The 13,496-nt window shown below is 42.4% G+C and overlaps 1 protein-coding gene across 1 annotated transcript in view; it reads right to left on the bottom strand.

Moving 5' to 3' along the window:
• Positions 1 to 13,496, bottom strand: part of LOC124777228 (rho-related GTP-binding protein RhoE-like) — a 292,511-nt gene that overhangs the window by 39,985 nt on the left and 239,030 nt on the right. Inside the window, exon 2 of the mRNA XM_047252553.1 lies at positions 5,561 to 5,648. Within this exon, the coding sequence (XP_047108509.1) occupies positions 5,561 to 5,648 (88 nt within the window). The remainder of the gene's footprint in view (positions 1 to 5,560; positions 5,649 to 13,496) is intronic.

Below are 13,496 nucleotides of genomic sequence, written 5' to 3'. Positions count from 1 at the left end.
CGTTTATTTATTAGAAACAGTAATGATGCTGAATAACTGATGCTACGGATGCTACTCGAAATTCACCAAAAGAAGAAGAAATTGATTTCCATAGGTAAATACTACAAAAGTCCAATAATTACTATAGTTATCATGCTAATCATAAGGGCTATGTAGTGATTAATATCGAGACACTGTAATGAAGGCATGAAATCTTGGAGACTAATTTACATAACTGTATAGCCATATATCTAAGGGACAAGTGCTAGATAAGTTCTTTGGTTGGTGAATATCCTACACATATCGAGCAATTTTTACCTGCATATGAAATGTATACGTGAGAGTTTGAGTCATTAATTCCGGTTAATACAGATCTCCGAACCATTGTGCTTGAATGAAGTAATCACAACACGAAACTATAGAAGCTGCTACGTTCACAGATCGCATGGAGAATGAGTATGATTGAATAATATTTCACTTTCCGAAGGATGAAGAAGCACGGTTTTAAAGAAACAGAAAGTGAAACATTCAGAAAGAAAAAACGGAACAATTTATTGCACGTCGTAACTTCAAATTCAATGGTTTTCGGGACACCTTCTCTTTTGCGCACTAGGAAACCAATTCACAATACTGTCGCAGTATAAAAATAGCGGTTGCTATCCCTTTACTTCATATAACGAAAAAATAGCGACGTCTAAGCTGTGACACTTATCGAAAATGTTGGAAATGGCTTATGTATTAATGGCTTTAAGCTAAGTCCATTACAGATGCCGAATACAAATTATTACGATGCTTATTGAACGCTTTACAAAGCACTTGATATTTTCAGCGGGATCTGCCTGTAATAGTCATGCAATTAAATTTGAAAACTGTAGAGCGGTTGCAGAGAAGCCATTATGTTGCAGCTTACTCAGGTGACTGTTGCAGTAGTAGTATGTTAGCGACAAAAATTCCGTTCTGCGCAGCTAAAAGCACACTTCATAGATACTCTTACTCTACGGTTGAACCCAGAGATCATCTGACAATGAGGAGCCACGTCTGTGTGAGGAGCACATACGAGAACAAAGACTTTATTTAAGAAAACTCTGTTATTGACTGTGTCTGAGAAGCAGACGTTGTACAAGAGCACTTTTGGAGAAAAATGGAACGTGATACTTTTGTGTGTAAAGTATGCAGCACGATTCTGCAAGTGCTCTGTTACTGAATAATGGTTTTATTCCGATGTAGCCACCCGAGTTTGGTTGCACGTTACTCCAGTGAGGTATGTAGCTATACAGTTTTAGAAATGTATTGCGAACTCTCTATTTGAGTCCAGTCAATATTCTATAGTAAAAATGTAGAGTGAAACTTAGTAGCGAAATCGTTTTATTTCACTTTACTGAAACGAGTGTCTCTGAACCATATCCAACAATTACCATCTTTACAAATTACCATGTACACGCAACAGCTTATTGCTTACAGTGATTATTGAACTCAATGACCGTGTTTTAGAAGTACAGTGATTATTAAAATACACACTGGAGAATGAAAGTGGGGCAGAGTGGGGTGCCATTTTTTTCACATAAATTGTATAGTGATTACTGTGAGTTGGATATGAAGATAAAACATTATTTCTAAAACAATGCACTTCAAGAGGTTAATCAATGATTAGTGCTTCACCTTTTCTTCAGTCTGGTTCAGATGACTAAAATAAACAGTCTGGGCAAATCAGTATCCCAGATTTAGTCAGTAATCATACTTGAGGTAATCGATGAAATTGATAAATACAACGCAATGTTTCGTTGTCAGTGAATAACTACCTGTAATGTATGTCCCATTAAGGTTTCCAGAATTCTGTTGCTATTGGTTCGAATTTTATAGTGTGTTATTTCTTGTGTACGGTTTGTGCGTTTGAAACTGTTTGTGCAACTGTGATTACTACAGCGTCGTTGCGATGTATAGCTGTTTGAACATTGTCAGGAATAGAATACAATTCGTTCGCTAAACTATTATATGTCAAGTATTTCATGCAACTACATTAAGCTCCTTGTCTTTAAATTTATTAATTGTTATCTGGTTCTCATATCCAAAGAGTGGCTGCAATTTACATGCCCGCCACCTGACCAAAATCACTGTAAACGTTCCGTGGTAAGGCAGACTAGCATAATATGAATTATGTTTCTACTTAGCTGAAATAGTGTGAGCGCGTTGCACTAGGAATAACTCTTATGTTATCTAATACAATAGAGGAAACACCTCGGTCCAATACATTTTATAATCACAGGACGCGTTTCTGAGAATAATTTCTCCATGATCACGATAATTTTTATCTTATGATGTATTTCTGAAAATAATTTATTATACAGGGTGTCCGATTTACCTTGACCACCCTAAATAACTGTTTGTCCAGATGCAAGTTACAAAATGTTTCGAGCGAATGTTCTTTAGCCGTCAGGGGGACATCAATCAGCATGATTGCCTTCCTTGTAGCTTTGTTTTTCACAAAGATAAGAACAGCGGTATGACGTTTTTAATTGGCACTCTGTATTTTTTATTCGGTATTTCATTTCCTCTCCTAAAGACCTATTCAAAAATGTATCGCAGTGCCCCATTCAGTGAAACACAACGTTATTAATTACATAACACAACAATGGCTTTGAGCCCAGGATCACAAACTCGTCCACTTGCTGGAGTTGTCAGAAAACAAATGAAAACCAAGTAAATACATAACACAAAATTGACTTTGACTCTCCTGTACCATTTACCAGGAGTAGAACATTCAAAAGTGCTCAAAGTGGTGACCCTGGTCACCGATACACTGGTGCACTCATTGAATGAAAGAAATATTTACTGCTTCCAGTGTTTCCTGCTGAAGAGAATTACAAGCAAACACGATACGTTCCTGCATTTCCTCTGGAGTTGTTGGAATGTCGCGATAGACAACATCTTTAATGCATCTCCAAAGAAAAAAGTCCAGAGGTTTTAAATCAGGAGACCTAGCAGGCCAAGTAACTGCTCCTCCTCGACCAATCTATCTGGCAGGATACCTTCAGTTCAGAACACGGCGTGCATGCAAGGCATTATGTGCTGGACGTCCATCGTGTTGATACCACGTAAGGATTCTGGTTCTTGGCGACACTTCATCCACATGAGGAGGAAGAATTCGTCTGAGGAAGTTGGCATGCGCTGTGTCGTTTAGACTGCCACTGATGAAATAGGGGGCAATAACTGTAGTGCCAAGCATCCCACACCAGACGTTAACTTTCCATTGACGCTGATGTTCCACCTGTCTAAGCCATCGTGGGTTGTTGCTGGACCAATAATGCATGTTCCTTGTATTTACCGGTCATTTGTTTGAGAAGGAACATTCATCGGTAAATAGAATATTGGAGAACAAATCCGGATTGGCGAGGATTTGCTGCTGTGCCCACTGACAGAGCTATACACGATTCTGGAAATCATTCCCATGCAATTCTTGATGTAGGTGCACATGGTATGGATGGAATCGGTGACGTGTAAGAATACTGTGTACACTGGTTTCAGGAATGCCAACCTCGTGTTCAAAAAATGGTTCAAATGGCTCTGAGCACTATGGGACTTAACTTCTGTGGTCATCAGTCCCCTAGAACTTAGGACTACTTAAACCTAACTAACCTAAGGACAACACACACATCCATGCCCGAGGCAGGATTCGAACCTGCGACCTCGAGTTCAAGCTGTCGTGTGCTCACATGTGGATTCATAGCAACAGAAGCGAGAACAGTAACTTCGACAGCTTCGTCTGTGGGAGTGCTACGACGATTGCGTTGTCGTGGGTTGAAATTTCCCGTATCCCGAAGCGTCGCAACAAGACGAGAAAACATCCATCTGGAAGGTGAGTTCTTGACGGGATATCGCTCTCTGTACAGTTCCGCTGCCTGAGTAGCATTTCGCCTGCCTTCAACAACAACAGTAAAAGATACGTTATGCCGATGCAGTTTGTAGGAAGGACAACCTCTATTGTATGTCTGCTCTACACAACAGTATTTAAAAGGACTAAACTACTGTACTAAATGCACTCGTACATAAGGAAACAGTATTGAAATTACTGTTCTGCTAACTTAACATTCCTCATAAACGAGTAGCATTTCTATCTTCTCTTCGTTGGTGTACATTCTACTCACATAACTCTTCAACTGACGATGGTTGACGGAATTATGGGTGTGCAACGTCAACGTCGCAACGTTTGCTTGAAACATTTTGTAATTTGCATCTGGACAAACAGTTATTTAGGGCAGTCAAGATAAATGGGACAGCTTGTATTCAAACAGCGTCACAATAATACAAAGTCTGATTCGACTAATTACATCAGAATGGCGGACGTAAGTCATTCAGAAAATACAATATGCGAGAAATAAGCGTCATAACAAGAAACAGCCATTCTCATGGCATCACATGCCTTTGTGAACTCACTACCAAACTGCCAAGTTCAGACCTTACCGCAGCATCGGGCTACACTGCAAATCACTCTATTACACAACCTAAGCGCCAAAAAATAATATAAAAGTTAAAGAAATACCATCGGTTTGCTGTTCTATCGCGGTCTGTGTACGTATGACCTCACTTAGCACACTATCGTTAAGTCAAAGCTACGTCTGATATCGGTAAGTTCAACTCACCCCATAGCTCAATGTTAGCGGTTCCAACAGCCATCTTCGGATCAACGTACAGTACTGATGACCGTACACTGTGTTTAATGCGTTAGTGGTAATGCACAAGCTGCACATTTATCTGAAGATGACCGTTTGTGACTGCTGGAACCGACGCTATAAAAATAACGCTGTGGCTATGTATGTAAATAAAAACTTTGTTGAACTACTGTTAGTGCATAGTTCAGAAATAAACTTGCGTCACTACAGAGTTACCGGGAAAGTTTGGATTTCAATCCAGTGGCTTTCTTCGTTTATTTGAAACTACGCATAGTTTCACGTGACTGTCGTGGCTTACGCGTCACTGACATGATTGAGGAGGTAGTGAGTCATTTTCACGAGCGTTCGACGAACGTATGGAAATACTAAGCGTTTCTGCTTCTTTCTTCAAAGAATAATGTCAAGTACGATCTTCTACCGCACAGATTAATCTACGGAATTCTTGTAGAAAGCAATATTGTGTTTATGTTTTTTTTTTTAATGATTCCTGTTACGAAAGGAAAGTAGATGGCATAACGACGTGCCAGAACATATTATGCGTATCTCGAATAGCAGTATGATGGCTGTAGAGGTTACTATAGTCTCCATGAAGGAATCCACAACATGTCTGGCCTGCCGTCACATCAGGCAGTGCAGAACTCCCGAGACTGACACAGGAGAATCGGCCACACAGTTGCCCTCAGGAACAGGAAACTAACACCTCTCCTTCTTCAGAGTACTAGTTCCTGCTACCAAGATTTAAGACTCATACCTCTGGATGGAAGGTTAACAAATTAGCCCACGTTAGTGGTTTACGTTACAGTGCCAGACAAATGAGAATGATGAAAATTCTTTAGATGGCCATTGTGCAAACCGAATAGTGTTTAAAGGTTAGGCTGTGCATGCAAGACTAATGTCTGGGTTATCACACTCACCAGACGTGTCCCACACGGCAAAGTGTATCCTATAGTCCGCCACGTTGTACGTCGAGCCATACTTCTCGAAGCCAGTCGGTGTGTACACCTGCAACAAAAGACAGGCAGATTATCTATGAGCATTGCTTACATGTTTATTAGACTTAACACCACCTTCATTTTGGCCACTCGTTGAGTGCAAAATGTAGCGCGGGCTACTCTCAACATTTCACGCTTCTGCACCGCAGCGATATAACAGTGGACCAGCTTTCATTAGTTAGGAATGTACACAGATTCACTACTTACTAACATCTAGCGAAGAAATCTCCCTGGTGACCCAAATTTCGATTACAGTATTAATTTGTGAATGTAAATTGATCTATTGCTACATTTGCCGTCTTACAGGCCCGGATTCGATTCACGGATGGGTCAAGGATTTTCTCCGCTCAGTATTGGGTGCTGTGCTGTCTCCATTATCATTTCATCCCCATCCAGCTCGCAGGTCGCCCAATGTGGCGTCGAATGTAATAAGACCTGCACCAAGGCGGCCGGACCTGGCCCGCAAGGGGCCTCCCGGCCAATGACGACAAACGCTCATTTCCATTATTGCTACATTTATACATGTTACGTACAAGGATGGTACGGGTTACTTCTTGTCAGTATTAGTGTCTTACTTTCTTATTCCATTGGTGCTAGAAACTAGGCTAAAATTAATGTCAGTGTGCTTCAGTATGCGGACTAATCCCTCTATCTTTCCATCCTGGTCCCCGTACTATATCTAGACTACCATAGGGACGGCAGAATTATCTCACAATCTTTCTTGAAATCCGGTTCTCTAAATTTACCCAGCGGGATTTCCGGAGAATACAGTTGCTCTTTTTCAAAATATTACCGTTCAAGTTTCTTGAAAATCTCCTTCACAATATCAGATGGGCTATACTGACATGTTACAGTCCTGTTTTCTCCTGCACTCCTACTGATTATGGACTACACGTTCTGGAGCGATATTCTAGTCCAGATCCACTAGAATCTTGTATGATGTTGCATTTACGAACGCTCTTCATTTTTCAAGAACTCTCGCCACTGTCTCACTAACAATACACGTGTCTTCTTTAACACTAATATTACATGTTCTTCTCATTTCAAACTTCAAGATATTTAAGCGACGTAACAAGTAATCGGTCACTATGTTGTTGTTTTTTTTTTAATGGTCATTATCTTGCATTTCTCCACAGTTAAAGAGAGCTGACGTTCACTACATCTACATCTATATCTACATCTACACTCCGCGAGCCACCTTACGGTGTGTGGCGGAGGGTACTTATTGTACCACTATCTGATCCCCCCTTCCCTGTTCCATTCACGAATTGTGCGTGGGAAGAACGACTGCTTGTAAGTCTCCGTATTTGCTCTAATTTCTCGGATCTTTTCGTTGTGATCATTACGCGAGATATATGTGGGCGGTAGTAATATGTTGCCCATCTCTTCCCGGAATGTGCTCTCTCGTAATTTCGATAATAAACCTCTCCGTATTGCGCAACGCCTTTCTTGAAGTGTCCGCCACTGGAGCTTGTTCAGCATCTCCGTAACGCTCTCACGCTGACTAAATGTCCCCATGACGAATCGCGCTGCTTTTCGCTGGATCATGTCTATCTCTTCTATTAATCCAACCTGGTAAGGGTCCCATACTGATGAGCAATACTCAAGAATCGGACGAACAAGCGTTTTGTAAGCTACTTCTTTCGTCGATGAGTCACATTTTCTTAGCATTCTTCCTATGAATCTCAACCTGGCGCCTGCTTTTCCCACTATTTGTTTTATGTGATCATTCCACTTCAGATCGCTCCGGATAGTAACTCCTAAGTATTTTACGGTCGTTACCGCTTCCAATGATTTACCACCTATGGCATAATCGTACTGGAATGGATTTCTGCCCCTATGTATGCGCATTATATTGCATTTATCTACGTTTAGGGAAAGCTGCCAGCTGTCGCACCATGCATTAATCCTCTGCAGGTCCTCCTGGAGTACGTACGAGTCTTCTGATGTTGCTACTTTCTTGTAGACAACCGTGTCATCTGCAAATAGCCTCACGGAGCTACCGATGTTGTCAACTAAGTCATTTATGTATATTGTAAACAATAAAGGTCCTATCACGCTTCCCTGCGGTACTCCCGAAATTACCTCTACATCTGCAGATTTTGAACCGTTAAGAATGACATGTTGTGTTCTTTCTTCTAGGAAATCCTGAATCCAATCACAAACCTGGTCCGATATTCCGTAAGCTCGTATTTTTTTCACTAAACGTAAGTGCGGAACCGTATCAAATGCCTTCCTGAAGTCCAGGAATACGGCATCAATCTGCTCGCCAGTGTCTACGGCACTGTGAATTTCTTGGGCAAATAGGGCGAGCTGAGTTTCACATGATCTCTGTTTGCGGAATCCATGTTGGTTATGATGAAGGAGATTTGTATTATCTAAGAACGTCATAATACGAGAACACAAAACATGTTCCATTATTCTACAACAGATTGACGTAAGCGAAATAGGCCTATAATTATTCGCATCTGATTTATGACCCTTCTTGAAAATGGGAACGACCTGCGCTTTCTTCCAGTCGCTAGGTACTTTACGTTCTTCCAGCGATCTACGATAAATTGCTGATAGAAAGGGGGCAAGTTCTTTAGCATAATCACTGTAGAATCTTAAGGGTATCTCGTCTGGTCCGGATGCTTTTCCGCTACTAAGTGATAGCAGTTGTTTTTCAATTCCGATATCGTTTATTTCAATATTTTCCATTTTGGCGTCCGTGCGACGGCTGAAGTCAGGGACCGTGTTACGATTTTCCGCAGTGAAACAGTTTCGGAACACTGAATTCAGTATTTCTGTCTTTCTTCGGTCGTCCTCTGTTTCGGTGCCATCGTGGTCAACGAGTGACTGAATAGGGGATTTAGATCCGCTTACCGATTTTACATATGACCAAAACTTTTTAGGGTTCTTGTTTAGATTGTTTGCCAATGTTTTATGTTCGAATTCGTTGAATGCTTCTCTCATTGCTCTCTTTACGCTCTTTTTCGCTTCGTTCAGCTTTTCCTTATCAGCTATGATTCGACTACTCTTAAACCTATGATGAAGCTTTCTTTGTTTCCGTAGTACCTTTCGTACATGATTGTTATACCACGGTGGATCTTTCCCCTCGCTTTGGACCTTAGTCGGTACGAACTTATCTAAGGCGTACTGGACGATGTTTCTGAATTTTTTCCATTTTTGTTCCACATCCTCTTCCTCAGAAATGAACGTTTGATGGTGGTCACTCAGATATTCTGCGATTTGTGCCCTATCACTCTTGTTAAGCAAATATATTTTCCTTCCTTTCTTGGCATTTCTTATTACACTTGTAGTCATTGATGCAACCACTGACTTATGATCACTGATACCCTCTTCTACATTCACGGAGTCGAAAAGTTCCGGTCTATTTGTTGCTATGAGGTCTAAAACGTTAGCTTCACGAGTTGGTTCTCTAACTATCTGCTCGAAGTAATTCTCGGACAAGGCAGTCAGGATAATGTCACAAGAGTCTCTGTCCCTGGCTCCAGTTCTGATTGTGTGACTATCCCATTCTATACCTGGTAGATTGAAGTCTCCCCCTATTACAATAGTATGATCACGAAACTTCTTCACGACGTTCTGCAGGTTCTCTCTGAGGCGCTCAACTACTACGGTTGCTGATGCAGGTGGTCTATAGAAGCATCCGACTATCATATCTGACCCACCTTTGATACTTAACTTAACCCAGATTATTTCACATTCGCATTCGCTAATAACTTCACTGGATATTATTGAATTCTTTACTGCTATAAATACTCCTCCACCACTGGCGTTTATCCTATCCTTGCGGTATATATTCCATTCTGTGTCTAGGATTTCGTTACTGTTCACTTCCGGTTTTAACCAACTTTCCGTTCCTAATACTATATGCGCACTATTTCCTTCAATAAGAGATACTAATTCAGGAATCTTGCCCTGGATACTCCTGCAGTTTACCAATATTACGTTAACTTTTCCTGTTTTTGGTCTCTGAGGACGGACGTTCTTTATCAACGATGATAATGTCTTCTCTGGTAAGCGGAAACACTAGGTAGTTCAGCAGTTCCTTAGAATCAGCCAGTGACGATGCCCTCCTAAAGAAATCAGTTTCGCCCACGAACAATCTGAGAGTGCTGCTGGCCCTATCGGTTGAACGGTTTCTGTTTGAGGGCGTTGCTGCCGCGACTCCGATGCAGGTGTATAAGCATCCACAAGTGGGCAAGGGATTAGTGTGGTATTCGTGTCTTTCCGACGTGCGTGCGGTAAATGTGGAAACGTAGACTGTGGCTAAGTTATTACCAAACGCGTTCGTACAGGACCAACATGATGTTATTATTTTCTTGGGTGCCAAAGGGCAAACACCAGCATACATCAAAGGTAGGAGACGAGGTGCTAGTGGAAGTAAAGCTGTGAGAGGGGGGCGTGAGTCGTGCTTGGGTAGCTCAGTCGGTAAAGCACTTGCCCAAGAAAGGCAGAGGTCCCGAGTTCGAGTCTCGGTCCGGCACACAGTTTTAATCTGCCAGGAAGATTCATACTAGCGCACACTCCGCTGCAGAATGAAAATTTCATTCTGGATACCAGCAGACATCCATCGGAGAATGAAGAATGTGCATGTGGCAATAAGTCTGTCGAAAATCACCGTTGTGGAATGGTGTGCCAAGCTTCATAACATGCACTTTCCCACATCGCAAATGTCGTAACGCAGAAGTTACGCCAACTCACGCGGGAGAGCACCTGACCTATAGCCCTGATCTCTCCCCAGTGGATCTCTCCCCAGTGGTCCCTTAAAAAAGGCGTTGAAGGATCGACAATTCCTGTCAGACGATGATGTGCAACAGGCAATTACAGGCTTCCTCACGCAGCAGAACACGGTGTTTTACCACACGAGTATTTTCATCTACATCTACACAGATACTCTGTAAATCACACATAAGTGCTTGGTAGAGGGTTCATCGAACCACCTTCACAGTTCTCTATTATTCCAATCTCGTATAGAGCGCGGAAAGAACAAGCACCTATATCTTTCCGTACGAGCTCTGATTTCCCTTATTTTATCATGGCGATCGTTTCTCCCTATGCAAGACGGAGTCAACAAACTATTTTCGATTTCGGAGGAGAAAGTCGGCGACACTCTCTCACCTATTTCGCGATAATACAAAACGTGCTGCCCTTCTTTGAACTTTCTCTATGTACTCCGTTAGTCCTATCTGGTAAGGATCCCACACCGCACAGCAGTATTCTAAAACAGGACGGACAAGCGTAGTGTAGGCAGTCTCCTTAGTAGATCTGTTATAGTTTCTAAGTGGCCTGCCAATAAAACGCAGTCCTTGGTTAGCCTTCCTCATAACATTTCCTATACGTTCCTTCCAATTGTAATTCCCAAGCAATTAGTTGAATTCACGGCCTTTAGATTTGACTGATTTATCGTGTAACCAAAGTTTAACGGATTCCTTTTAGCATTCATGTGGATGGCCTCACGCTTTTGGTAATTTAGGGTCAACTGCCAATTTTCGAACCATACAGATATCTTTTCTCAGATCAATTTGTTATGATCTTCTGATGAGTTTACTAGTCGATAAACGACAGCGTCATCTACAAATAACGTAAGATGGCTGCTCACATTGTCTCCCAAATCGTTTATATAGGAACAGCAAAGGACCTATAACACTACCTAGGGGAACGCCATAAATCACTTCCGTTTTACTCGATGACTTCCGGCCAGTTACTACGAACTGTGCTCTCTCACAGGAAATCAGGAATACAGTCACATAACAGACGATATCCCATAAGCACGCAATTTCACTACAAACCGCCTGTGTGGTACAGTGTCAAAAGCCTTCCGGAAATCCATAAATACGGAATCGATCGCAAATCCCTTGTCAATAGCACTGAGCACTTCATGTGAATAAAGAGCTAGTTGTGTTTCACAGGAACGATGTTTTCTAAACCCATGTTGACTGTGTGTCAATAGACCGTTTTATTCGAGGTAATTTATAATATTCGAACACAATATATGTTCCAAAATCCTGCTGCGTATCGACGTTAATGACATGGCCTGTAAGTAAATGGATTACTCCTACTACCTTTCTTGAATATTTGTGGGACCGGTGCAGCTTTCCAGTCTTTGGGTACGGGTCTTCCGTCGAGCGAACGGTTGTACATGATTGTTAAGTATGGAGCTCAGCATACTCTGAAAGGAACCTAACTGATATACAGTCTGGACCAGAAGAATTGCTTCTATTAAGTGATTTATGTTGCTTCACTACTCCGAGGATATCTACTTCTACGTCGGCGACCGCCTTAATGGATCAAACACGAACTTGAAGAAGCGTTATTAGATGTCCGCCCCGAACAAATACAACGATCAATAACGAACAAAATGACATAAAAAAGTGGTCAGGGCGGTCGAATGCTGTGCCAAGCGAGCAGTTCTAGGCGCTTCAGTCCGGAACCACGCGGCTGCTACGGTAGCAGGTTCGAACCCTGCCTCGGGCATGGATGTGAGTGATGTCCTTAGGTTAGTTAGGTTTACTTCGTTTTAAGTCTATGGGACTGATGACTTCAGATGTTTAGTCCCATAGTGCTTAGAGCCATTTGAACCATTTTTTTGCCGTGCCAAGGGGCCCGGGTTTGATTCCCGGCTGTGTCTGAGATTTTCTCCGCTCAGGGACTACGTGTTGTGTTGTCTTCATTATCATATCATCCTCATCGACACGCAAGTCCTCGAAGTGGCGTCAACTTAAAAGACTTGCACCATGCGAACGGTCTACCCGACGGGAGGCCCTAGCCGCACGACATTTCATTTTTTCTACGTCGGTGGGATGATAGAGTGCTCACGACGATTTTGTCTGACTGACGTACCGCTTCTGGACAGTACGACCTCAGAATGGAAACTTTTTGGTCACCCCTTTTATATGGAGAACACCAGTCATCGTACAACGCAACAACCGCGATAGGATAACTTTCCATGAGGCTGAAGTATCATATGTTGTCCAAGATAAAAACACCGTACATCAGACATACGGAGCTCTTTCCATGTGTACAGATACATCACGTAGTAGAAAACAGGTAAATCCTGTAACCCTGCGTTTAACACAAAGACAAGGTCGTAAGGAATATCTTCACGCATACGAGATCGGCTCGAAGAAAGTTTTTTTCTGATAAAACAGTACATTGTACGAAATGAGTGTTGTAAGATAAGCTTTCCGTAAGAGGCAGCGTTACCAGCATTACAGAGAGGAATGGGGAGGGGGCGGGAGTTATGTAAGTAGTCCAAAAGTGGATTAACTAGTTGAAGTCCAGACATTTATGGTGACAAAACTGTAATACGTGAAGGACGTACAGCCGTCGTGGAAGTGGTGTGCCAGCTCCATTGTGGGTAGGAAATGGATATCCAGAGGCCGCTGACGTAATGAAGCCCCTGACAGAACAGCAGAGGTGGTGTCTAATCCGGTGTGGCCGGTTGCCAGCAGCGCCTGTTCTCCGAGCAAGCAGCTCCTAAATATCCTCTCTGTTCCCCATACCGGAGAGACAAACCGGGGAACTAAATTGTCAGAGCTCTGTTCTGTGAATGGGATGAAGGGAAATGGCGTCATTGAGCATCTGTGTTCTGCCTCGGAGTGCCACACCGCGGCGCTAGACCGCAGTATTGGCGCAAAACGGGAGTAGCCCTGTAGGACATGCGACATCAGCTGCACAATCCGTGCTGCGGCATCCGTCAAGCAGCATTTGCTTGGAGACGGGAGGCTAATTGCGTTTGCTATGTAGCTCAGAAACACGGAGGAAAGAATACAACAAATTTATAAATTAATCTTCCATTAACACGCGCTTTTCAACAGCTATCTATTAACGCCATTATCAAGGGATCACC

The sequence above is a fragment of the Schistocerca piceifrons genome, chromosome 2, assembly GCF_021461385.2.
Source record: "Schistocerca piceifrons isolate TAMUIC-IGC-003096 chromosome 2, iqSchPice1.1, whole genome shotgun sequence".
Taxonomy (NCBI): Eukaryota; Metazoa; Arthropoda; class Insecta; order Orthoptera; family Acrididae; genus Schistocerca; species Schistocerca piceifrons.
The sequence above is the reverse complement of the archived record's forward strand: the minus strand, read 5'-3'. Positions and strand labels throughout refer to the sequence as shown.